The sequence below is a fragment of the Canis lupus genome, chromosome 13 (genome assembly GCF_011100685.1).
Source record: "Canis lupus familiaris isolate Mischka breed German Shepherd chromosome 13, alternate assembly UU_Cfam_GSD_1.0, whole genome shotgun sequence".
Classification (NCBI taxonomy): Eukaryota; Metazoa; Chordata; class Mammalia; order Carnivora; family Canidae; genus Canis; species Canis lupus.
In genome coordinates, this window is record NC_049234.1 from 30,252,795 (window position 1) to 30,276,052 (window position 23,258).

Here is a 23,258-nt window from a genome sequence, read left to right on the forward strand (position 1 = left end):
GAGCCCTGGCCTTTGGGCAGCAGATCTCTCCGGCCAGAGAAACCACTCCAAAGACCAGGGAGGGAAGGGGAAGCCAGTTGGGAGGCAGAGGACAGAGTCCTGGGCTCAGACTGTGCCACCCACTGCATTAACCTTGGGGAAGGCACCGGCCCCAGCCCCTCTCTGCACAGGACCTGGTTTTCCCCATCCGGGAAACTGAGGTGATCAAAGCCTTCACCTCTTGGACAACACACCTCCACATCCTCGTCAGCGCACCCCTGAGCTGGTGGCCAGTGACACTCTGGCTCAGGGAAACCAATCCAGCTGCCCAGAGTCACACTCAGGACCCACCGAGAGAGCCAACTTTGGGTTCCCCACATGCTTCTCACTCCCTCACACTCCGAGAAGCTCCAAGAGTCAAACCACGTTCAGGCCGCAGGAGGCCACCTTAGGTTGGCACTTGACATTTATTTCCCAAGGACGGAACACTCCAGATGCCAATCTACACCTGCTCCCAAATGCCAGCCTAAATGTGAACCCTATTGGTCACTCACTGATGGCAGGAGGAAGAAGGTCGATGTCTACTCCTCAGGGGCAAGAAGAAGAAACAGGCCAGAACCCCTAGTTAGGAGCCTTGTGGACCTGGGCAAACTGTCCCTTCCCCCAACTTGCACAGTGGCAACAGACCTAGGACCCGTGGGCTCCAGGGATGCCAGGAGGCCCCTAGGACACAGCAGGAGGGACCGTGCCTGTAGCCCCTCCATCCCAGACCTGTGAAGGGTCACTCCTGAGGCAGTGTGATGCAGTCACATGCACACTGTCTACCAGGCAGGGGACCAAATCCCACCACAGCTCCTTCTCCACTGAAGTCAGTTCAACTTTAGCCAAAAACATTTATTAAGCACCTACAATATGCATATACAGAAAAGAGGAAGTAAGAACTCATAAGCTAGCAGTGGGGTGGTGGGGTGGGCCCCAAGAGCTTGCTGTAGACATGCTGTAGGGATTCTGGGAACAGCAAGAAGGAGGATTTAAGGGATGCCTGGGAGCCTCAGTGGTTGAGCATCTGCCTTCGGCTCTGAGCATGATCCTGGGGTCTTGGGATCGAGTCCTGCATCCGGCTCCCCGTAGGGAGCCTGCTTCTCCCTCTGCCTATGTCTCTGCCTCTCTCTGTGTGACTCATGAAAAAATAAATAAAATCTTTAAAAAAAGAAAAAAAAGGAAAGGAAAGGAAAGGAAAGGAAAGGAAAGGAAAGGAAAGGAAAGGAAAGGAAAGGAAAGGAAAGGAAAAGAAAAGAAAGAAGAAAAGAGGATTTCACCCACTGGGCAGCAGGGGCAGGGGGAAAGGGGGACCAGGGTAGGCACCCCATCCTCTGAAGTCAATGGTCATCAATCTGAGAAACTTGGTTCACGAATAAAGAAATATACCCCAATTTTCAGCCTCTGCCTCCAGAACAAGGGAGCACAGTGTTTGCATGTTTATAGCAAGAAGTTACTCCCCTCCCCATCCCAAGCAGAGCGACGCAGGGGCTTCCAGCCCTCACTCTGAAGACCCCTGAAGCAAGCAGGTGGGATGCTGGCTACCGGAGGGGGAGTCCCAGGCTGCCATCACAGCTGCGGAATGGGGAGAACCATGGAACCAAACAAGGGCGTGTGCGTGCTTGCCAGGTGATGTGGATGCGCCCAAACAGGCCACAGCATGGAAGGGACCCCCACTCCCCATCAGCCCCAGGGTCCCCATCACAAGGGTCCTTCGAAGCCACATGCCTCATCACCTCAACAAAGGGCATCCCCCCCAACACGGAGCCCACCATCTCTTTTCCCCTCCGCACCCAGCACTCCGCGGCTGCCTGTACAAACACTGGAAAAATCCACAGACGATGAAGCAACGGCCTGGCCCCCCAGTGGGGGCCACGGTCATCTGCTGGGCCCAGCCTAGGCCTTGGAGCCAACTGGGAACAATAGCTCATTGAGAGGGCCACAGTCTCCATTGTCTCGCCTGCTGACCCACAAGGCGCCCTCTAAAAATAGGCCAGGCCAGGCAGCAGCCCCCCCAGCCTGGGGTCACCAGGCTCCAAATCCCAGCTCTGCCCTTCCCCAAGCCCTCGAGCCCTGGGTCACTATCTGGAAGACAGGAGAGGAGGCCACCTTGTGGTCCAAAACACAGCACCGGGAGGAAAGGGGATCCCGGGTACAGGGAAGCAGAGCGTTTCGACACAGTGCCCGGGCACCACTTCGGTGGCAGATTCTACGGGATGCCCAGCCCTGGCTGGCACCTAGGGTGTCCCTGGCAGCCCCCAGGGGCGGGGCATGTGTGACAGACGCTGACTCATCTTTGTGGAGGCCTTCACATTATATAACCACGGAACCAGGGCTACACACATCCACGAAGGAAGGGCCTGCTCCTGCGTCACTTACTTTCCTACCCCCAGGCCTCAGTGCTCACAGTAGGTCCTCCTGAGCTGTTGGATGAAGACCTCAGAATAAATTATCAGAGTCACACAACTTCTCTAGGGAGTCCACCAACTATTCTGGGTTCAGGCTCTACTCCTTCCCTTAATTGGTTATAAGATTCTTGGCCAGCCCCTCTCGGAAAATTCCAGGATGGGCGTGAAATTTCCCAGGAGTGGGGTCAAACCTCCCTGGATGGCATGAGCCCCACTGAGCTTTAGCCTCTGGAGGAACCAGGCAGGCGTGGTGCCCGAGGCCCACTGCCTCACCCCTGGCCCGAACTTCAGCGCAGCCAGGAGCGGCATTAGCCGTGGCTCGCCTTACTAGGAAGGATAAGGCCTCCAGTCTGAGAAAGTGGAAGCGATGCAGCCAAGGTGATCAGGCACTTGTCTCCCGGGGCTGGGGGTGCTCAGGTGAGGGATTAAGGCGTGCTAAGTGCCCGCCAAGCGTCAGGCAGGGCGCCCGACCCCCGCGGCCCCAGGCAAGCCTCTCTACCCTCATCTCACAGATGAAGAAAATGCGGAGACCTCCCCAAGGTCACACAGCTTGTAGCAGTAGAAGCAGGATCAGAACCGGAGCTTCTGGGTCCTCACGCTGGTGCAGGGGCCCCCAGAAGGTGTGCGCTGACTTCTGTGCCCACCAGCCCACACAGGTAGGAGGAGGAGAAAAGGTAAGTGTGACCTTTCTTGTACGAGCCCCCTTCCTTTACCTCACAGATGCATGCACACACCCATACACACACACAAGTACAGGTGCATACGTGCATATGCATGCACACACATGTGCACACAGATGTGCCCATATACCCACACATATCTGCACGCACACACATACACCCCCAACCCCCCCAGCCCTGGTGCTCTCTCTCCACCAGCCAAAACCAAGACCATACCTGAGACTGGATGGAGGAAATCACTCACAATCACATGCCTTTGTCCTCTTTGGACCCACAAGAACATTCTGTCCTCCTGTCTCCATGGGGATGAATCACTATGCAGTATCCTGTAGGGACGGACCTACCTCCCATCCCCCACATGCTCCCAAAGAAAGCCAGTGCCCAGCGCACTTCATGTCCCCTTGCCTGACGGGGTTAGTCCCCTGTCCTGGGGCTTGCTAAGGGTCCTCTCTCTGGCTACGACGGTGTCCAGAAAGCCACGCACGATTCCTCCATCAGCCAGCTCTCCAACCTCAGCTCTTCCCCAGTTCAGAGCCGGACCTCAGAAGTCCCTGCACATGGGGGTCTGACCCAGGCAGAGGCATGCAACTGAGAAAAACCCAGGCTGTAGGAGTTCTCCTCTCCCCTCCTCTGGAAAAGGTAGACAGCCACTCTCTCAGGGTATAGAGGAGATGGCAATACTGTGCAATAAGCATCAAGTCAGCCCTCCGACCACACTTAGGCCCTGCCCGGAGCATTTACAAGTGTCCTCTCGTGGGATGCACACAACCCCACCGGGTAACAACCGTGCTCTTTTACAGAAGTGGAGACAGGCTAAGAGAGGGCAAGCAATCTACCCGAGGTCACCCAGCTGGAACGGAACCCAAGACAGCCCAAGTCCCAAGGCCCGAGTGTGCTCAGTGACATCTCTTTTAGTCTCTCTGTGTACCAGAAGAATAGAAACCTTTAACACAGAATGTGCACTGTGACTCTACATCAGCCCGCCCACTGATGTGTGACCGCAGATGGCTTTCCATCTCCCCAGCATCTGCAGGGACCCGCCATCCACGGACACCTGCTAGGCTACCCTGGAGTGTGGAATAGAGGAATAACACTGGCTCCTCCCATCCTTCCCCGGGCATGCACCTGTCTCCACACTGATGGCTGGACCAGGACCCCACCTGGAAGGGCCTCCGCATAGACATCACCGTCCCAGGCTGGCCCTCTGGCCTCACGCCAGTTCTTTTATCTGTAGCACCCACTGCAGGGCAAAGATGCTTGATCGCCACCTCCCACCTGCCAGCCAATTCCCAGAGGGAAAGGCCGGCTCTGCCCCAGACATGGTCTGGCCCCAAAAGGACACCGAGATTCACATAGTCCACACCACCTGTAAGCTGGTAAGGGGCGGAAACGGCCCCCATCCTATTCCTACTGTCTACGCGCTGGCTTGCGAGACGGCAGGTGGTGAAAGCAGCAGCTACCACTCAGCATTCCTTAAAGATTTCATTTTGGCTGCCAATCCTGGCTTCAGAGCTTTATAAACTCTGGCTGCCTATGTTGGTTGGCCCCTCAAACATTTGTTACGGCCTCCCTTAGGAAGAATTCCCAGCACTGCGCCTGATAAAATCCTCCCCTCCCCCATCTCCCTTGTAGCCAAAGGTGGTCCAGAGAGTCTTTTCTGGTTCATGAGATGTCAGCAGAACTTGCTGGAGTTTTGAGGAGAGGTGTTGTTGTTGTAAGGCTCAAAATTTGCCTTTTGATTTGTTTTCCTTTCACCCTTCCACCTGCTTCCTCCCTGGAATATGAATGAGGTGTTTGGAGGTGCAGGAGCCATCTCATGAGCATAAGGACAAAAAAACGATATGCTCAGGACGCTGGAAGGAGTCTGGGACTGGGTGACATTCATAGGTCTTCCAGGTCAGTAGAACAACAGACATTTCCTCATTTAGAGCAGCTATCTGATGAGAGATATTAACCCTAATGTTGCATTTATCATGTGCCGTTGGCCAAGTTATCAGACTAGACTGGGAATCCCTTCAGCTGTAAACCGAGGGCAGTAATAAGTCCATCTGCGCATGGAGCTGCTCCCAAGCCTAAATCCGCGGTATGCACCGGGAAGTGTTTTGCAAACTGTAGCATTTGGCTCCATGCTGGCTGTTAAGGATGCCTATCCCAAAGAGAATCCCTATGAAGCCGCCAGGGGGTCCCAATGGCTTAAGTCAACTGGCTGAATGATCCAGGGGAGCTCTGAGATCAGCTGCCCCACTCCTCCGTGATCCCCTCCTTTCCAGTGGGCCCCAGGGAGACACTGAATGATCTGGACTCTAAAGGATGACACAGTTAACCAGACACCAAGTCAGCTGGTGCACTGGGCTGCCCCTCCCCTCAGTCTAGCAAGCCTTGGTCAAGGCATGGCCAAGGACGGAGGGCGCTCTGTGGAACAAGAGGCAAAGAAACCCAATTTAGGGGCGGCCAGACGCAGCATTAAGTCCAGCCTTGTTGTGTTAAGAAAGGCAAATCGTGACAAGGGCTTGGGAGGAAATGGCAAGGGCTTGGGCCACCGCCCTCTTTTTGTAAATAACACCCCCATCCCCGCATCCTCCTGATTCATCTCTAGTGCCCCCAGCGGTGGGGGGCGGGGGGGGGGGGCGGCGAGGCCACCCATCTCCTTTCCATTAAGTAAGAGGCAGATAAGGAATGAGGGAGGCCAGGGAAGGGTGCGTGTGTGCAAGAAACAGTTGATTTGCATTTAGGGACAGTCATCTTGGGACATCTGGGTGGCTCAGTGGTTAAGCATCTGCCTTGGGCTCTGGGAGTGATCCCAGAGTCCCAGGATCGAGTCCTACATCAGGCTTCCTGCATGGAGCCTGCTTCTCCCTCTGCCTATGTCTCTACCTCTCTCTCTGTGCCTCTCATGAATAAATAAATAAAATCTTTAAAAAAAAATAATAAGGACAGTCATCTGTTTACTGAACAAACACTATACGACAGCCATTTCACAGATGGGAAACGCCAGCATCCGTGCACACCAGCACACACCCCCACAGGTGGCCAGGCCGAGTCAAGATCCAGGACAAGCCCTTGCCCCACCCCCCCCGCCGTGTCCTGACTGCTGGCCAAACCCCAGGGCTGCAGGAGGCACACCAGGCCCCCCTCAAAGATAAGACCTCAAGGAGGCCCAGCTGAACCTGCGGCTGCTCCCATTCCGCTGGTTTCTTTAACGCTGTCATCACATCATGGAAGAGAAAAGCTCCAGAGTTAGGAAACCAGCTGCTGTGGGCAGACGGGCGTCAGCCTGGGAATACAGAGTGAAGCCGGAACCCACACCAAAGACCGCAATTCTCCGAGGAAGAAAGAATTAGGAGGAAAGTCTTTGTCGGAATCAGAGAAAAGAGGAGGAGGAGGGCCGGCCATCCATCCAACCGGCCATCCATCCATGGAGCAGAAGTGGGAGGCTTGTGTGCTGAGGCCTATGCTGTGTTTATCACGTTCACAACACCCTCGGGGATGGCGATACTCCCCCAGATTACAGATCAGAAGACTCAGCCCCTGGGAGGTCGGGCCACAGGCCAAGGACACACAGCTAGCAAAGACTGAGCTGATTGGAACCTGATTCAGTCCCCTGCACCCACCCTGTGACACCAGGAGATGGGGGTCTACACTCGGTGAGCCTGACAGCCTGGGCTGCGCAGACCGAAGGGGAGCTGAGGCCCCCCACGCCCAGGAGGGCACTCCCAGGAAACCCAGAGGAGACACAGGAGGCAAGCGTCATTTCTCCGTGACCCAGATGAGCGCTCCTGCCATCTGTCACTCAGGGTTGGCTCTAAGCCCCAGTGGCCTTGCTGGGAGGTGGGGCCGGGGAAGCTCGAGGATGGGAAATGGTGGGTCGAGGACTTCTAAGCCTCTGAGTTCCGCCCACCTTCAGTCGGGGAGCATGAAAACAAGCAGCAATGTGTGGAAAGAAAGAAATTAGCAAAAGGTCACTGTTTCCATTTTCCCTAGAAGTTGATCTGCTTCCAAGGAAAGGGGAAATATCATCACCTCTGCCCACACCCTCGCCCTCCCTCAGGATCAGACTGGGCTCCAGAGTGGGAGCCGGACCCCAGGAGACGCTGCCCACTGCCTCCTGTGCCCCAGTCCCCGCCGCCCCAGACCCGCACCCGCACCCAGAGACCCCGGCGGGGGGAGTGAGAGGGTGACATTAGCTCACAGCCCAGCGAGCCCTGGTAAGCACACAGATGCAGATTCCCATGGAAACCGAATCAAATCAAATCATCTGAATCACTAAAGATCCAGGTGGAAGAGATGAGAAATAGCCAATCAAACAGGAGAGGCCATCTGGGGCCAGAGCAGGTGTCTCACCTCAGGGCAGGTGGAGTGAGGGGCAGTGCGCGACTCTGCAGACCCAACTCTTCCCACCGGTGACATGGACCTAAAGCTCCAGAATGTGGGGACTGGGTCAGGCTTGGTCACGTAGCTCATCACTGAGCCGTGCAGGGCAAATCCCTTAAACCTTCTCTGGGCCTTGTCTCCTCAACTATGAAACAAGTGTGGCACTAGCCCCTCTCCTAAAGGGCTGATGTGAGGATTGAGGGCATCATGCAGAAGAGGCCAGCGCAGTTTTCGGGGTAGTTAGTATTCAGGACGTTGGCGATTATGACCCTTGTGATTATCACATATCTCAGAGTCACATGGGCCAAAATTCAGGGGTATCTTTATAGTAGCCTTTGGGGAGTTTCTTAACATCTCCAGACTGGGACATCTGGGTGGCTCAGCGGTTGAGCACCTGGAGTCCTAGGATTGAGTCCCACATCGGGCTCCCTGCATGGAGCCTGCTTCTCCCTCTGCCTATGTCTCTGCCTCTCTCTCTCTCTCTCTCTCTCTCTCTTTCTCACATGAATAAATAAATAAAATTTTTTTTTAAATCTCCAGACTGGTTTCTCCTCTGCAAAAGGGAGTCACATTCCCACCCAGGCACGGAAGCCCTGCAATGATTAAGTGGGTGTGCAAATATGCATTTGCTACCTTCTCCCTAACCCTCCTCCCCTCTTGTGGCCTTCCAGGAAGCCTCCCCACCTGGAGCAGAAGAGGAAGGGTTAGATCACAAAGCACCTGCCAGTGCGGGATATTCTTGGATTCTAGGATTCTAGCCAAAGAAATTAAGCTGGAACCCAAAATACTCCTCCCACCAATCCCAGTTGTGCAAACACAACTGCCTAGTTCCTGATGCCAGAACCTTCTCTGCAAAGCTATCAAACCACATCCTTCCTGCAGCCACGGCACCTCAGCCAAGCAAGCCCACCCAGCCCTGTGCTCGGAGGGTCCCAGAGGGTCTCCAGGAAAGGCATGTAAAGAAATGTCCCGAGAGCAAGTCACAGAACCTCCCATGCCTGGGTACCAAGTCACTGGCCCAAAAACATCACCCAGGCCAAAACAAACTGCCCAGACTAAGGCAATGTGAGCCAGGAAGAGATAAAGCCACGATGCCATCCGCTCTGGCAGCTGAGCTGTCTCCTAAGGCAAGCAGCCCGGCGGCTTGGGCACCAGACCCTCCAGCAGCTTCTTACCGCTGAGCCCTGGGCTACGGTGAGTGTTTTGATTCAGAAAGGGGGAAAAAAAAATCTTGACTTCTTTGGGAAAAGAACAAAGCGTCTGCTTGAGTTACTCAAAACGCTGAAGCACCAAATATTTTTCAAGAAATAACACTGGCTGCTTTTGGACATACACAGCAAGGCTGCTGGGAGTCCTTAGATTTGACCCCCAAGGAACGACCCAGCTGGGGCCCCATTTCAATGAGCAGCAAGGAACCAACTAAATGGAGAGACGAAAGCAGTTTGCCACTGAGGCACACGGGCTCCCGAGCCCCGCCTCCGCTTACCCTCAACGGGCTAAACGTTGGCCCACCATGGTACTGTTCGGATTATTTGCCCAGGGAAATTGTTTTCCGATGGGAATTGCAAAGATATGCTGGCATCGTGTCTGGATTGGCTCTTCTAGGTTGTCACTGAGGTAATGCACTGTGGGTGAGACCCCTGGTTGGGGTCAGACCAGGTTGGATGCGGCCCCTTAGAAAAGCCACGGGAAAGCCTCAGTGTCCCAATCTGCCAAGTAGGGATGATGGTAAAAAGTCCCCGGAGGAATCAGCAAGTGCGCATGGTCCCTGGCCTGGACCCACAGAGGACAAGGTGCCGGCAGCAGGCAGGAGACACTTTGCCAGAGTCCCGTGTGAATCCTGAGGTCAGGGAGTGCTGGTACAGGGACGCCCTGCAGCCACCCTTGACCAAGGCTCTGTCATTCTCCGCCTCTGGCCCTGTGGTCAGTAACTCTTCAGGACACAGAGAGCATCACCCTGCAGCGCATCTTCTGAAGGAACATCCGACAGCAACCCACAGCCACGATTTTGGTGGAGACTGCTAGAAATCGGAGGGAAACCTTCATAAACATCATGAGTCAATCAGGCCTAGGAGCCAAGTCCAGATCATTATAGTTTCACACAAACAGATAGATTCTTGCAAACAACCTTGCCAGACCATCACTCAGCACTCAGCGTCGGCTCAAATGTTGGGATTCGATGGTTAAGATCGAGCCTATTAGCTTTGAGAAGATCTCAGCTTCCTTCGGAAGGCTCAGAATCCAAGTCAGAGGGGCCAGTGCCTGTGATGTTGCCTCTGCATGGGATGATAGGTCCCTAAGCTTCCCCTGGTCACATGACCGGCTCCATCTGTCCTTCGGGTCCCAGCTCAGCGTCATGTCACCTCCTCCGACAGCCATCCCGGACCCCTCAGCCTTAGACAGTGTCCCACAGTGGGAGCTGCTGTCCTCAGAGCCCCTCCAGTAGCTGGCACTGGCGTGCTGGCTTGATTCCATTCCCCCCATTGCTAGGGCGTCAGAAGCAGTGGTTCCAAACAGGGGCTGTGGAAACACACTGGGTGAGTTCAAACCCCCTGCCGACACCTTTCCAGCCCTGAGACTTCAGGCAAGTTCCTCAGCTTCTCTGTGCTGCGGGCTCTCCGGCTGCAACACAGAGGAAGGGATGGCTGCGAGCACGCCCTGAGCAAAACACGCGCCGCACTCAGAGCGATGCCTGGCACCTATTCAGTGCTCGATAGTGCTGAGCGATCGGTTTGAAATCTAAGTCCCTGAAAACAAGGATCACTGCCTGTCACGCTCCCCACTGTGTGCCCAGCACCTAAGACAATGCCAGGCACAAAGCAGGCATTTGTTAAAGGAATAAAGGGATGCATAATCAGAAAAAGGCTCCAAATAAAGGGATGCATGGTCAGAAAAAGGCTCCCACCTCACGGGACAGCTCTGGGATTAGTCCCAAGGGCCCAGCCCGGCCGCGGGGGCACACCGTGGTAGGCCTCACCCTATCCCTCCCAGGCCCTGGTCCAGCTTCCCTTCGTGGTCCCTGCTAGGCTGACATCCTGGGGATGCAGCGCCCCCGCCCAGTCCGGCCTGGGCAAACTTCAAGGCTAGGTGGGGGGGTCTGGGCAGGCAGGTGGGGCCCGAGGTGCTGTTCTCTGCTCTCCCAGCTACCTGCACCTGGAGGTCGGAGCACCTAACAGTGCTTTGCCAGCTGCCAAGAGCGATGCAAACGGGGGGAGTTATCTTCACGGGAAACAGATAAACTATGCTCTCAAGGTCTCTCCGAATTAATAACCAAGGTTTAAAAGATCTACAGTGGGGGCCTCTGGGTGGCTCAGCAGTTGAGCATCTGCTTCAGCTCAGGGAGTGATCCCAAGGTCGTGGGATCGAATCCCACACCGGGCTCCCCGCAGGGAGCCTGCTTCTCCCTCTGCCTGTGTCTCTGCCTCTCTCTGTGTGTCTCTCATGAACAAATAAAAGATCTTTAAGAAAAAAATCTACAATAATCCTGTGATCCAACAATTCTGTTTCTGGCCGCGTACGCAAAAGGATGGAAAGCAGGGGTTCCCGAACAGATCCCCGCACACCCATGTTCACAGCAGCACTCTGCACGAGAGCCAAAACGTGGAAGCAGCCCCAGGCGCCCACAGAGACACAAACGAATAAACAAAACGTGGTCTGTGCCTACAGCGGAAGAGTCTTCAGCCTTAGAGAAGAAAAAGGGAATTCCAACACCTGCTGCAGCACGGGGGAGCCTTGAGGATATTGCGTTCAGTGAAAGAAGCTAATGACAAAGACAAACACTGCCCGATGCCACTTATGTGAGGTCCATCGAGTCCTCATCAGATTCAGGGACAGAAGGCAGGACAGTGGTGGCCACAGGGGCCCTGGGGAGGCGACAGTGGGGGAATTTGCATTTACTGAGGGCAGGGTTTCAGTTTTGCAAGACGAAAGCGTTGTGGAGATGGTTGCACAACAACAGAAATGTACTTCATGCCAATGAAGCATGCAGTAAAAATGGTTAGGGTGGTAAATTTTATGTAATGTGTATTTCACCACCAAAAAAAAAAAAAAAAAATGGGGGGAAATAAAAAAGCCTCGCAAGAGAGTTAGGGTGTGTTACTGACCCAACACTGCCCAAGACACATCACATCAGGGTCCCCCACAGCGTGGGAGCCATGCCAGCTTTGAGATAATGAGTCCAGGCCTTACGGTTCCTGAGGTTCTGACCCTGCCCTCCACCAGGGCCAGCCAGCCCGCTCTTCTGAAAACTTGTTCTTGGACAAAGCTCCAGACACACACCACCCCCTCGCCCGCACCAATCCTGAGCGGAGATGAAGCCAGGAAACCACAGAGAAGGCTGGGCCCATGTTCCCAAGCAGAGCCAAGAACATCAAGCCTTTGCTCAGCGGCCACCCATCACAGGGTCCCAAGCCCACCCAACGTCTCCCCATTTCCATCCCGCACACGCCCCACACCTCAGCATCTCCTTCCCGCCTTTGCAGGGAGCGATGGGCTCTTGCTTCTTTGGCCCCCACTCAAACCAGCTTCTTTCCGGGGAGAAGGAGCAGAACGTGGAGAACCAGCTGGCGCAACTTCCTTCCCTCCCCTTGTCCCCCCCATGTCTGAACAATGATCTTCAACCAGTGGAAAGAAGAGGAAAGAGAAAAGACAGAGCAGGGAAGGGGGAAGGGAAGTCATCCCCTCTACTTGCCTGAACATCAAACTCTTGCAGGAGGCCGGTGATGGTCTGTGGAGAGAGAGAGAGATGGTCAGTTTTGTCAGTTTCTTGGAGAAAAAAAAAAAAAAATACTGGAACACATGGGTCTCTCCCCAAGACCTGAGTCTAGTTTATATCTACCCTCCCTCCTCTGGGGGGGCCTCTCCAATTTCCTACAAAAACAGACTGGGGACAGGACAGGGGGAGCATTGGAAATGTGGCTCTGGGGAGGAGCTGCAACATTCCCAAGAGATGTTGCTGGCATGTTTCCTTTCTGGTCTAGAGATAGGAGTCAAAGTCCTCTGAAAACTAAGCCCCAGCCAGACCCCATCACCAAGCACCAGGACAGAAGACAGCTCCACAGAGCAAAATGCAAATGAGGGGAAGGAAGTGTGCAGAGAAGCCCCTTGGGACAGCCAGAGCTGGAAGACCAGATTGCCACAGAGGCCCTGCTGCTGGAGGTTGAAATGGCTTCACACATCCTGGACTGGGTTAAGGACATCAGGGAGTGTGGTAAATTCTGGGAGAAGCAAAGGTGGCCAATGCCCACTGTGCATGAGTGTGTTGGTAGGAAGGAGCGGAAAATCCATTCTGCACAAGCCCAATCTTCAAAGTGCCGTGGCAGCCGGATGGGGGGATTGAGAACAGACGTCAGGAGGAACCGTCCAAGGAAGTCCGATTAAAAATGCTCTGTGGAGTCAGTGTAAGGAATTGGAAGGTTTATTACCATCGAAAACCTTGGAAGGAAAGGCAAATATTCACTTTGAGATAGACATGCAACCTGCAACTGATAATCTCTTAGGTGTTGGGTTTCAAAAACAAAATTTTCCAAAGATACCAGCAGGCTGCCTGAAAAGTATAAATACTGTGTTTAAAAACACATTTACCCTTGGACCCAGAGATGCCGCTCCTGAGAATTTACTCTGGAGTTGCACCTGCAAATGTATGAATGACGTACATCCAAGGTCCTAATAGTGCAAATACGCTGAAGCGCTGTTGGCAATTGTGAAGCACTGGCATGACCCACAAGTCCACAGACAAGGCGCTGCTCGATTAAACCCGGTGGGAGGGATGCCTGAGTGGCTCAGTGGCTGAGCATCTGTCTGCCTTTGGCTCAGGGTGTGATCCCAGGGTCCTGGGATCGAGTCCCACATCGAGCTCCTTGCAGGAAGCCTGCTTCTCCCTCTGCCTGTGTCTCTGCCTCTCTCTCTTTCTCTGTCTCTGTGTGTGTGTGTCTCATGAATAAATAAATAAAATCTTAAAAATAAAATTTTAGAAAGGAAACCTGGTGGGATGCTGTGAAGCTGGAAGGGAAGAGCATGCTGCGGACTGCTGCTGGATAGAGGTCTCCAAGAGAGTTCGCTGAAATGAGTAAAGCAAAGCGTGCTATGCTACTTCTCACGGCCTTTAAAAGCAAGAAATAAGAACGTGTTGATAGGTATTTGTATCCCCCGGGGTTTGTTTCCTTCTTTGTTTTGAAGACACTGTCACAGAGCCCAACTGGAAGAGGAACTGGATTCGGAGCCTGTGCAGCCAACAGTGTGGATTGGCGAAGGACAGCCCTCCCCAATCTTTGTAAATAAAGTTTTATTGGAACATGACAAGCCCGTTTGCTCACAGACTGTCGCTGGCCGCTCGCGTGTCGTAACCGTAAAGCTGAGTGGTTGCAACAGACTGAACGGCGGGCAAAGCCTGCGCTTTTCATAGTTGGCTCTTTACAGAGAACATGGGCAGAGCCCCGGAGCAGAACGGTAACAGGGATTCTAAAGCTCCACCTGCCCCGGGCCTGGCTTCTACTCCTCATTGGGCCACTGATCTGAATGAACTTGGGTGATCCCCTTCCCATCACAGACCAGTGTCTATATCTGCACGATGGGGACAGAGATGATGGCCTCACACATTCATAATGAGAAGCCCATGAAATAGTGGGCCTACGATGCAGCAGCGACAGGCAAGGCCACAAAAGAACCAGAAGAACAGTCCATTGACCGAAGGCAGCTGGCTGGCTTGTGTTTGGCCCCATGCCTCATGTTTTGCAACTATGTGACGGAGGACAGATTAACTTCTGATGGCTTCACGTTCCCTTCTGTAAAATGGGAACAATCACAGAACCCAGCACCTAACCAATCACAGTCTTATTCCGTCGTTCGGCAAGTCCTAACCCTGAGATACAGCCCAGCGGCAAGCAGGCGCAGACGACGCGCTTCAGGCCTGTTAATCCTTATTTTTGAAAGCATCCGGTTGGCCTTCGAATAACTTCACTTTTGAGGCTGAGCCTTCCGTTTTCAACAAGATGTATCGTCACAGGCAGTTACACAGCCCAGTAAGAACCAGGAGGTGAATGTGGTTTAAAACACAATGCCGAGGGCGCAAACGTGAAGGCTTTTTCCAAGCCAGCCCCAGCTGGAGGACAGGCACCTCTGTTTCCCACAAGGAGGCCTCCTCGGCATGGAAGGTCTGACCACAAGGACAAGGAACCTCTTGTCCTTCTGCATTCTTGGAAATTAGGAAGCAGTGGACACATGCAAGTGTGTACGCATGTGTCTGCCTACGAGCATGCACGTGAGCAGAGGGAGCCAGGAGTGTTGTCCACTCACCTCCCCTTTCTCTACCAAAGGCTTCACCTCGGCGAGGTCCACGTCCTGCAGCTCCCGAGACATGTCCCTGCTGTCACCTGCCTGCGAAGGGACAAAGGCCACAGGTCAGCACTTCTCACTGAGAGATGTTGCCCCAAGGAAGCAAATCTGAGGCCCGGGGATGAGCCCCCCTCTGTGGGCAGCATATTACAGTACAAGGCCCCCCCATCCCACTGGCCATTCTTGGATCGGAGGCTGGGAGGGCAAGAGGTAGATTTTCTGGAAGAGGAAACCAAGGCTCATGGACACAACTACCTTTCTGAGGAACATTCAAAGCAGGTCCTCACACAGTCCCCAGGCCCAACCGCCACATCCAGGACGTTCCTCGTGGCATTTTTTTTAAATTAAGTTATAATTGGCATACAATATTCCATTTGTTTCAGGTATACAGTAGGAGGGCGGGTGGATGGTTTTACACATTATGAAATGATGTGGGTGGCTAAGTGGGTGAGCATCTGCCTTTGGCTCAGGTTGTGATCCCGAGGTCCTGGGATCAAGTCCCACATCAGGTTCCCTGCAGGGAGCCTGCTTCTCCCTCGGCCTATGTCTCTGCCTCTCTCTCTGTGTGTCTTTCATGAATAAATAAAATCTTAAAAAAAAAAAATGAAATGATCACCACAGCAGGTTTGGCCACCATACCAAGCGATTACAATACTATTGACCACAGTCCCTGTGCTGCTATAGAAAACGTAGGCAGTAAGCCCTGTGATGATGATCTAAGCAATATTTTGGGGTGTCTTCTCAGGCAAGGGCAACAAAAGCAAAAATAAACAAGACTACATCTTGCTGCATTTTAGGAGATCCACACCACTGATCCTAAGTCAGGCAGCCCCAGGTTGACAACCAGAGGGGATGGAAAGTCACAGGAGGCTCCTCAAGCACAGGCTTGGCACGAGCTTCATTCCTCTTGGTCCTCAAAGTAGCCCTAACAGAGGGGTGGTCATACAGACATCCCACGTCCGCCTGTGTGCAGGGCTCCCTGCTCCATGCTGGTGCTGGTAAGGACCGGGCCAGGACAGGGGATACCTCAAGCTCAAGAGGTCTGATAGGACTAAACACTCAGAGGGATTCTGAAAGTAAAAGGATTTTCAAGGCAGCAGGGGGTGGGCGAGAGGGTGTGGGAAGAGCAAGGGAGGTGAAAGGTGAGGGGATGGAAGGTGAGAGTGGGGATGGGGAAGCAGGAGTGGTGGGAGGGGGGCAGGAGTGAGGGGGATGGAGGGTGAGAGCAGTGATGGGGAAGCAGGAGTGGGAGCAGGTGTGGGGCCAGGGGGAGGGAGGTAAGAGCAGTGATGGGGAGCAGGGGAGGTGGGGAAGCAGGATGGGGAGCAGGAGTGGGGCCAGGGGGAGGGAGTAAGAGCAATGATGGGGAGCAGGGGCAGTGGGAGGAGGGCAGGGGGCAGGGGTGACAGCAGTGGTGGGGAAGCAGGACTGTGAGCAGGGATGGGCCGCAGAGCCTGGCAGGAGCAGAGCTCTGGAGCGGGGAAGTTTGGGGGTGACATGTACTGAGCCTGCTCCTGGGAACTTAATCTGGAAGCGGGAGTTGCCATCATTTATTCTCAGAGCCTGATAATCAAACTAGAAGAATGACGTGACCACCGACGCCAGAGTGGGGGGCAAAGACCCCCCAAAAGGTGGGTTAGTTAAGTGCTGGAGAGGCAGCGGGAGCAGGAGTGAGTGAGTGACGGGGAGCAGGGGGCAGCGGGGTGGGGAGAGGCACCAGGTCAAAGACACAGGCCTTCAGAATCAGGAAATTTGGTGAAAAAGAGCCTGACTAAACTAAACCCCTCACTAAACCCCATCTTCTGGGGTGGGATGGTGGCCCCACGTTGCGGAACTCTCCGCAATTCCAGCCTGGGGCCCTCTGGAGACGCAGCCCCGAGAACCCACGAGAATCCTCGTGGTGAGTCACCTCTCAGAGGTGAGCGGACAACAGACCTGGGGCCACCCTGAAACCCCCACCCCCGCCGGTGCCAACACATGGCATTCCGTGGGCAGATCCCCTGGGATGCTCTGGTCTGGGGCCCCAGCACGATTTTCCCCGGTAGATAACTAGCCCCACAAGAATGCCTTTATGCAGCCTTTGGAGTCTATGCTCGAGAACATTCTGAAAACAAAGTCGGTTTTATGTTTGTGAGCATTCCTGGGCAGCTGCCAGCTCGGAGGCAGGAGGCATGAAAAGCAGAGGTCTGTCGGCCTTGCTAACTCAGCGTGTTCATGGTCCCGAGACCCTGGCCGTGGGACACCTCGCCTACACAGCCTAAGGAGCCTTCCAGAAGCCCAGGGCTCCGGCAACGCCACCCTTCACGCTGGGGATGGAAGGTGGGTGGGGGTCCTCACAGGGAGGGCAGCCCCACCTGCAGGCTCCCCGGGACAGGGAGCCCATCTGTCTTGCTCTGCAAGTTGGGCCACGGCTCGCTTGCGGAATACATCGACGGGTTTTAAGCAGCTGAACAGCAATGCTTGTGTTTGAATTCACTCTTAAATCACCACTAAACCACAAGAGTGGAAGGACCTTAAATGGGGTTACGTTTACACCGACGCAAGGGCACGCCATGGTTCAGCCCGGTGGGGTCCCTCCTGGCTCCCCGACGCTGGGATCACGTGAGCATCGCAGCCTCCCCCGGCTCCCCCATTCTCCTTCAGAACAGAAGAGTTTGATCTCTTTTCTGAAGCCTCCTACCGCCCCCCCCACACACACACCTCCTCTTCCTCCTTGCAACCCAGCTTCCCAGCCCACATGGGGCAGCAGGCCAAACACTGGCCAGTCTCTCTCTTAAATATCAAATATTTGAGAATCACTGATTTTTTTTTTTTTGGAAGCCCTGGAGGGCCATGGGGAGACTCAGGTGAGGCCCCTGAGAACTATGGCAGTGTTTCTCTGGACAAACAGGTGATTCTGTCCCCAGGGGACGTACAGCTATGTCCAGAGACGTCTGTGATGGTCATGACTGGGGGATGCTACCGGTATCTCATGGGTGGGGGGGCAGGTAGGCTGCAAATCTTCCTACACCGCACGGGATGGTACCCAGAGCACAATCATCAATAGCGCCGAGGCTGAGACACACTGGTGTAGACCAAGAAGCTTCCATAAGCATCCTGGGACTCTGAGGTCTGCAGAGATTGGATAGAGCAGAGGAAGCTTCTGTACTATTTGTCCCCTGGGAGAGTGGGGGTGCTGGGGGTCCAGGGCAACCTGTGGTTAATGGATGCAAACTGCCTGGCAAGGGAGGGCTCCGCCAGGACCTCCAGCCGGGTCACTGCCCTTCGCTAACCAAGGCTGCTGAGATGCTCCTTGCACTTTGAACCCTACCCCCCACCCCCAGACCGCTGGTGGTCAGCCTGCCAGGGCCTGGAAGACAGTTGACTGCTTCCAGCCCAATTCTGCTGACTTGGGCCAGTCCAGGGCCAGCCCTCACCCTGTTTGCTCTCCCTTGGCCTGAATCAAAACACGTTGCAAACTTCTCTCTTAGAACCTATTTGTCTAAAAGAAATCTTAGAAGGAAGCTCAATATAGAAGAACAAATTTACAAAAAAACAAAAACAAAAACAAACAAACAAAAAAATCCAAAAAGCTCACTTGCTTTGGACGAAGCCAGGGAAAGGGCCGAACATCCCCCAGCAGCCCCTCGTCCTCCCCACCCCACCACGGGCCCCCACCGCCCCTGCCTCCATGCCCACCCTCAAACACCTTCTGAGTTCCTAGAAGCACAGACTGAAACAGTGATTCATTCAGAGGTTGCTTCCTGTACTAGGTTCTCCTGCCCTGCACCAAGCCAAGTGTGACAGTACCTGGAACAGCTCTGCTGACCAGGCCTCACTAGGTAGCAAGGTGGGGACCTGGTCATGAACAGACCCAGCCCTGCCCCACTGAGCTTGCAGACCTGCTCACCCACTAGGCCCAGTCACGGCCGCCCCGTCTCCCCCACCAGGCCGCACTCTCCGGGAGTCACACAGCCCCACGTACCAGGTACCAGCACCGCCACCACCACTGCCACCACCATCACTCTATCAAGGAGGAAGTGAAGCTCCAGGGGTTGAGGGACCATCCTGAAATGACCCAGAGCCAGGGCAGATGGAGTGGCCGGGATGGAGAGGGCTCCGATGCTCACAGTTACTTCTTTATCACACTTTTCCTAAAAAAGTTTTTTCTATGGGTTTCAGATCCACAGCAGCAAGACCACACACACAGCTCATTCAAGGAAGCAGTTCCAGCAGCACTGGGCACACTGCTCCGTAGGCGACCGTGATTTCCTTCACCAGGAGGGAGCGACGGGGGGCGGGGAAGCCGGGTTTGGGGAGCTCTGGCTGGTGCCCTCACCCCTGCCCACCCACCAGGCGCTGCTCGCCACTCAGGGCCCAGGATCAGGGGGGTCCTCTACCCCAGGTCCCAACTTGGCTCAGCAGGTTCTCTCCCTGGGCTTGAGGCGGAGTGCTGGATGCCAGTCCCTGCCCCTCTCGGCCACCTCCTGGAAAGTCCCAACACAGAACATCAGGTCGCAAAGGGCCAAGGTGACCTTTCAGTGGGACAGAGTGACAGGGCAAGGACACACCGGGCATAGTGGGTGGGAGCCCAGGTGTCCGACCTCCAGCCCTCTGGCGCCACGTCACATGGTGATGGATGTGCAGTATCTGCCAACCACGTCTCTAAGAAGCACAGACCAAAGTTCCTCCAGACAGGGAACTGGGGCAGGACAGGTCTCCGGCTAAAACTCCAACCAGGGCCAAAACTGGGCTCTGGGTCCCAATGCCAGCTGCCAGACCGCTTCACACCACCACCTCCTCCTTTCCTACCTGCTCTCTGCAGAAGGAATTCAGAGGAAACTCATGGCAGAAAAGTAGAAGGTCACCTGGAGCTGGGGGAAGGCTTGAGGGTCAGGTGGGGGCATCATCATTTATGAGCTCTGCACCCCCTACCAAGTTATCTAGCCTCATCACCTTACATTTGGTTTGCTCATCTGTAAAATGGGTACAACTCCTGCTCCCAGTAAGCAGCAGCATGGCTTAAATTAAAGCCTGGAACACAGAATCTGGCACAAAGCATGGTCCCCGCGCACCTTAGCCACCAGGGATACGTTCCAAGACCCTCAGTAGATGCCTGGAACTGAGATAGTTCCAAACACCATACACAGCCTTTGCTCCTACACACACACACACACACCTGTGCTAAAGGCACAGCAAGAGATGAACGACAATAACTCGTAATAAAATAGAGCAGTTATCACAACTTGCTGTAACCGAAGCTACGTGAGTGTGGTCTCTCCTTCTCTCAAAGTATCTCACTGTGCTGTGCTCACCCTTCCTGGGAGGATGCGAGGTGACGTGCCCAGGCATGTGTCATGGTGGCAGGCTACTGATGACCTTCTGACGACGTGTCAGAGGGAGGATCATCTGCTTCTGGACCTTGGTTGACCAAGGGGAACTGAAACCGTGGATTCACAGGGGTAGCTATCTAAGTAATCAGTGCATTGTCCTTCCCTGGTGGCCTCAGAGAGACCCAGGGACATATGTGAGGACACAGCCGGTGTTTCATATACACCATGAGTGTCAGAGTCGGCCCAGCAAGGAGGGGGGATGCTCATAGAAGTTCAGCAAGTGCCACCAGGGTTTCCAGAGATCGGACCCAATGTGCCACCATGGGGGTCGGGTCTTCCTGCTGTTAGCAGCGTCGGTCAATGAGTAACGAGGGCCCAAGGAGAGTTGGGCAAATACCTTTCCAGTTCAACAGACAGACCCAGGAGACAGTCAGCAATTAGCTGGACCTCCTGGGTTCCAAGGGAAACCAACACTGGTATTTGCCCAGAGAAGGGAAGAACATGACCCCAGGGATCTGGGAGGGCAGTGGGTAGAGGTATGTTGGGCATGTGAAGCCTCTAGAAAATTGTTAACCAGTCACGGGGACAGGGAAGGGACACTCGGAGTCTGGGACTCTCAAAAGCCTTGATGGAGCAACAGTAACGCTGGCTGAGGAGTCAGGGCGGGGAAGGCCTGCCACTCTGCTGTCACGTGGCTTTGACCAAGTCATCCATCTCCACCCTGGAGGTCTTGGTTTCCCCATCTGCAAAAGATGCGGCATGCACTGCGTGGACATCACATGATCCACGAGCAACGTGGGGCAGATGGGAGCCCGGGGGGAACGTGCTGGACCCAAAGATGAAAGGGTCCTCCTACCCATCTCCGGCCTGCGCGGATCCACCCTGGGAACTGAGAAGTCTCAGATCTCTCCCTGTCTGGAAGACTGAGAGCCTCCCTCCGGCTCTGGTTCTCCACCCAGGGTCTGCACACACTAGTGAGCAAGTTCTCCTGAGCCCTCCAAACTGCCAGGAAGTGGGGCAGTGGGGGTGTACAGCCTTGAAACATCCATGATGTGTTCTGGGGGCTCCGGGATGCACCCAGCCCAGCCCAAGTGGCCACGGGCAGGCCGCAATGAGACCCCACACAGACCCACCACGACAAGTAGCAGAGGAATGACTTTTTTTAGCATTTATTGGACTCCAAATTACATACATCCTCTGAGTTTCACAGGACCCAGAGGCAGGCACCATCATGTTCACCATTTGATAGACAGGGAAACTGAGGCACAGGGAAGAAATGTGCCCCAAGTCATCAAGCATCGAGGTAGCACGGGTTCAAGCAACCTTAGCTGACCATGAAATCAGCTCAGTCTACATGTACGCACACCCTCTGTCCACGTGGGACGTTCTAGGGACGAGCTGCCTGTGACCAGGAGGCTTGTCCTGTGTGGGTCAGTGGAGGGAGGCACGTGCTCCTCGTCTCCCTCACACAGTCCCACAGGGTCCCCAAGCTCTGCACAGAGTCCATGTCCTAACTTTCCTACTCTCCCTCATAGTGCCCACAAAGGCTTCTGTTTTTAGCTCTCCCTGCAAAGCCCCTTCCTTTTTTTTTATTTTCCTTTTTCTTTTTTTAAAGTAGGCTCCACACCCATTGCGGGGCTCAAACTCACCACGGTGAGATCAAGACCTGAGCTGGGATCGGTGAGATCAAGACCTGAGCTGGGATCGAGAGTCAGACACTTAACTGAGACATCCAGGCGCTCCCACACACCTTCCTAATACAGCAGTTTCTAGGCTTCGAAAAAAGTGTTGACCGCATCGTGCTATTTGTCCCTTGCCGGGATCCCCAGCAGGAGGTGGGTATTAGCACCCCAGCAAGCAGACGGGTAACCTGAGGTTTAAAAGCAAAGACCCACATGACACCTTCGAGGCCAAGTCCCACTCCTTCGATGTGGGTACTACGAGTGTGGAGAGAGGGGGCGGGCAGACGGCAGAGGAAGAGGCTGACCAGGAGGCATTGTGGACAAGCTTCATCGATTGCGATTGTCAGCAACTGGCCCAGATTTTGTCCCCTCCATAGCACGCCTGGTTTCAAAGCCACATGAAAGTGGTGTTCTTTCCAGCACACTGGGCTCTTTATAGAACAGAATTTAAAAGGGGGGGGGGGGGTGGCGGAAGAGGGGAGTTGAAATCAATGTGTGCTGCTGATTGGCATAGCATCGTCCCGGGATACAGCAATCCCCGAAGGTTCCAGAACAGCCCCATGTCTGCATTAACCTCAAGGACAGCGGCCATGGGGTATGTATGCCTTGGATACCCCCCTGCCTTACTTCAGATACTTGCTTCTGCTTTTTTTTTTTGCCAAGGACATTGTGATGTCAAGCTACAAGACAGTTCATGGGGTCCCTTGATGTCTTCTGGACCTTTTGAAACTCAAGGCACTGGGGAGGGTGAAGAAGCTGGTGGTCTTGTCTCCCTATTTTCCTTCTGTAATCAACCGAGTAAAATAAACAATATGGATGAACCTACTGGACTGGCAAGAAAGTTCTCCGGTTCAGGGGAATGGAAGTGGAGAACAGAGCTCTCTTGGAGAGATAAATGGTCAATAAAATGGTACAAATGCCATTCAGAGGGGACAGCCAGACTAGAAAATTCCCAGAGGGCTCCCTTCCTGCTTTGCCTGGAGCCTGCTACTCAGCAGCATTCAAGGAATTGCTTGAAGCCAAAAGAATGGAAAAGGAACCTCCCAAAAGAAAGCGAACCCCAGCTGCACTCATTCCCTGGGTACAGGGCTGGAGCTGAAATGGGACATCTCTGTGGCCAAGCAGAGCACCGAACTCGCCAGGGGGTCCAGGACACGGAGCAGGAAGAGGGAAGGGCTGGCAATCCATTGCCGCCCACCCTCTCTCTGCAACGCCACTCAGGGAGCTTCCTGAAGGTTCTCAGTGCAGTTCTGGCAGCCCGATCAATTTGTTTGGCAGACAGAAGACCATCTGAGGGGACAAGCAGAATAATGGGGAGTCCAAAGGAGGGCACTGGTGGGATTCAAGGATGTTTCTGCAAATCTGCAGGGCAAGCATGAGCTGCACTGGATGGTCTGTGAGATAATTTGTTGAAAGCATACAAATGGAGCCAGTGTTAGCACAGAACATGGAAAT

At 54.3% G+C, this 23,258-nt stretch overlaps 1 protein-coding gene across 1 annotated transcript in view; it reads right to left on the bottom strand.

Moving 5' to 3' along the window:
* The window catches only part of NDRG1 (N-myc downstream regulated 1), a 41,455-nt gene extending 26,614 nt beyond the window's left edge, over positions 1–14,841 (bottom strand). Inside the window, exons 1-2 of the mRNA NM_001284434.1 lie at positions 14,771–14,841; positions 12,168–12,203 (exon numbers count right to left, since the gene is read on the bottom strand). Of these exons, the coding sequence (NP_001271363.1) occupies positions 12,168–12,203; positions 14,771–14,833 (99 nt within the window). The 5' untranslated portion in view covers positions 14,834–14,841. The remainder of the gene's footprint in view (positions 1–12,167; positions 12,204–14,770) is intronic.
* Positions 14,842–23,258: the final 8,417 nt, after the last annotated feature.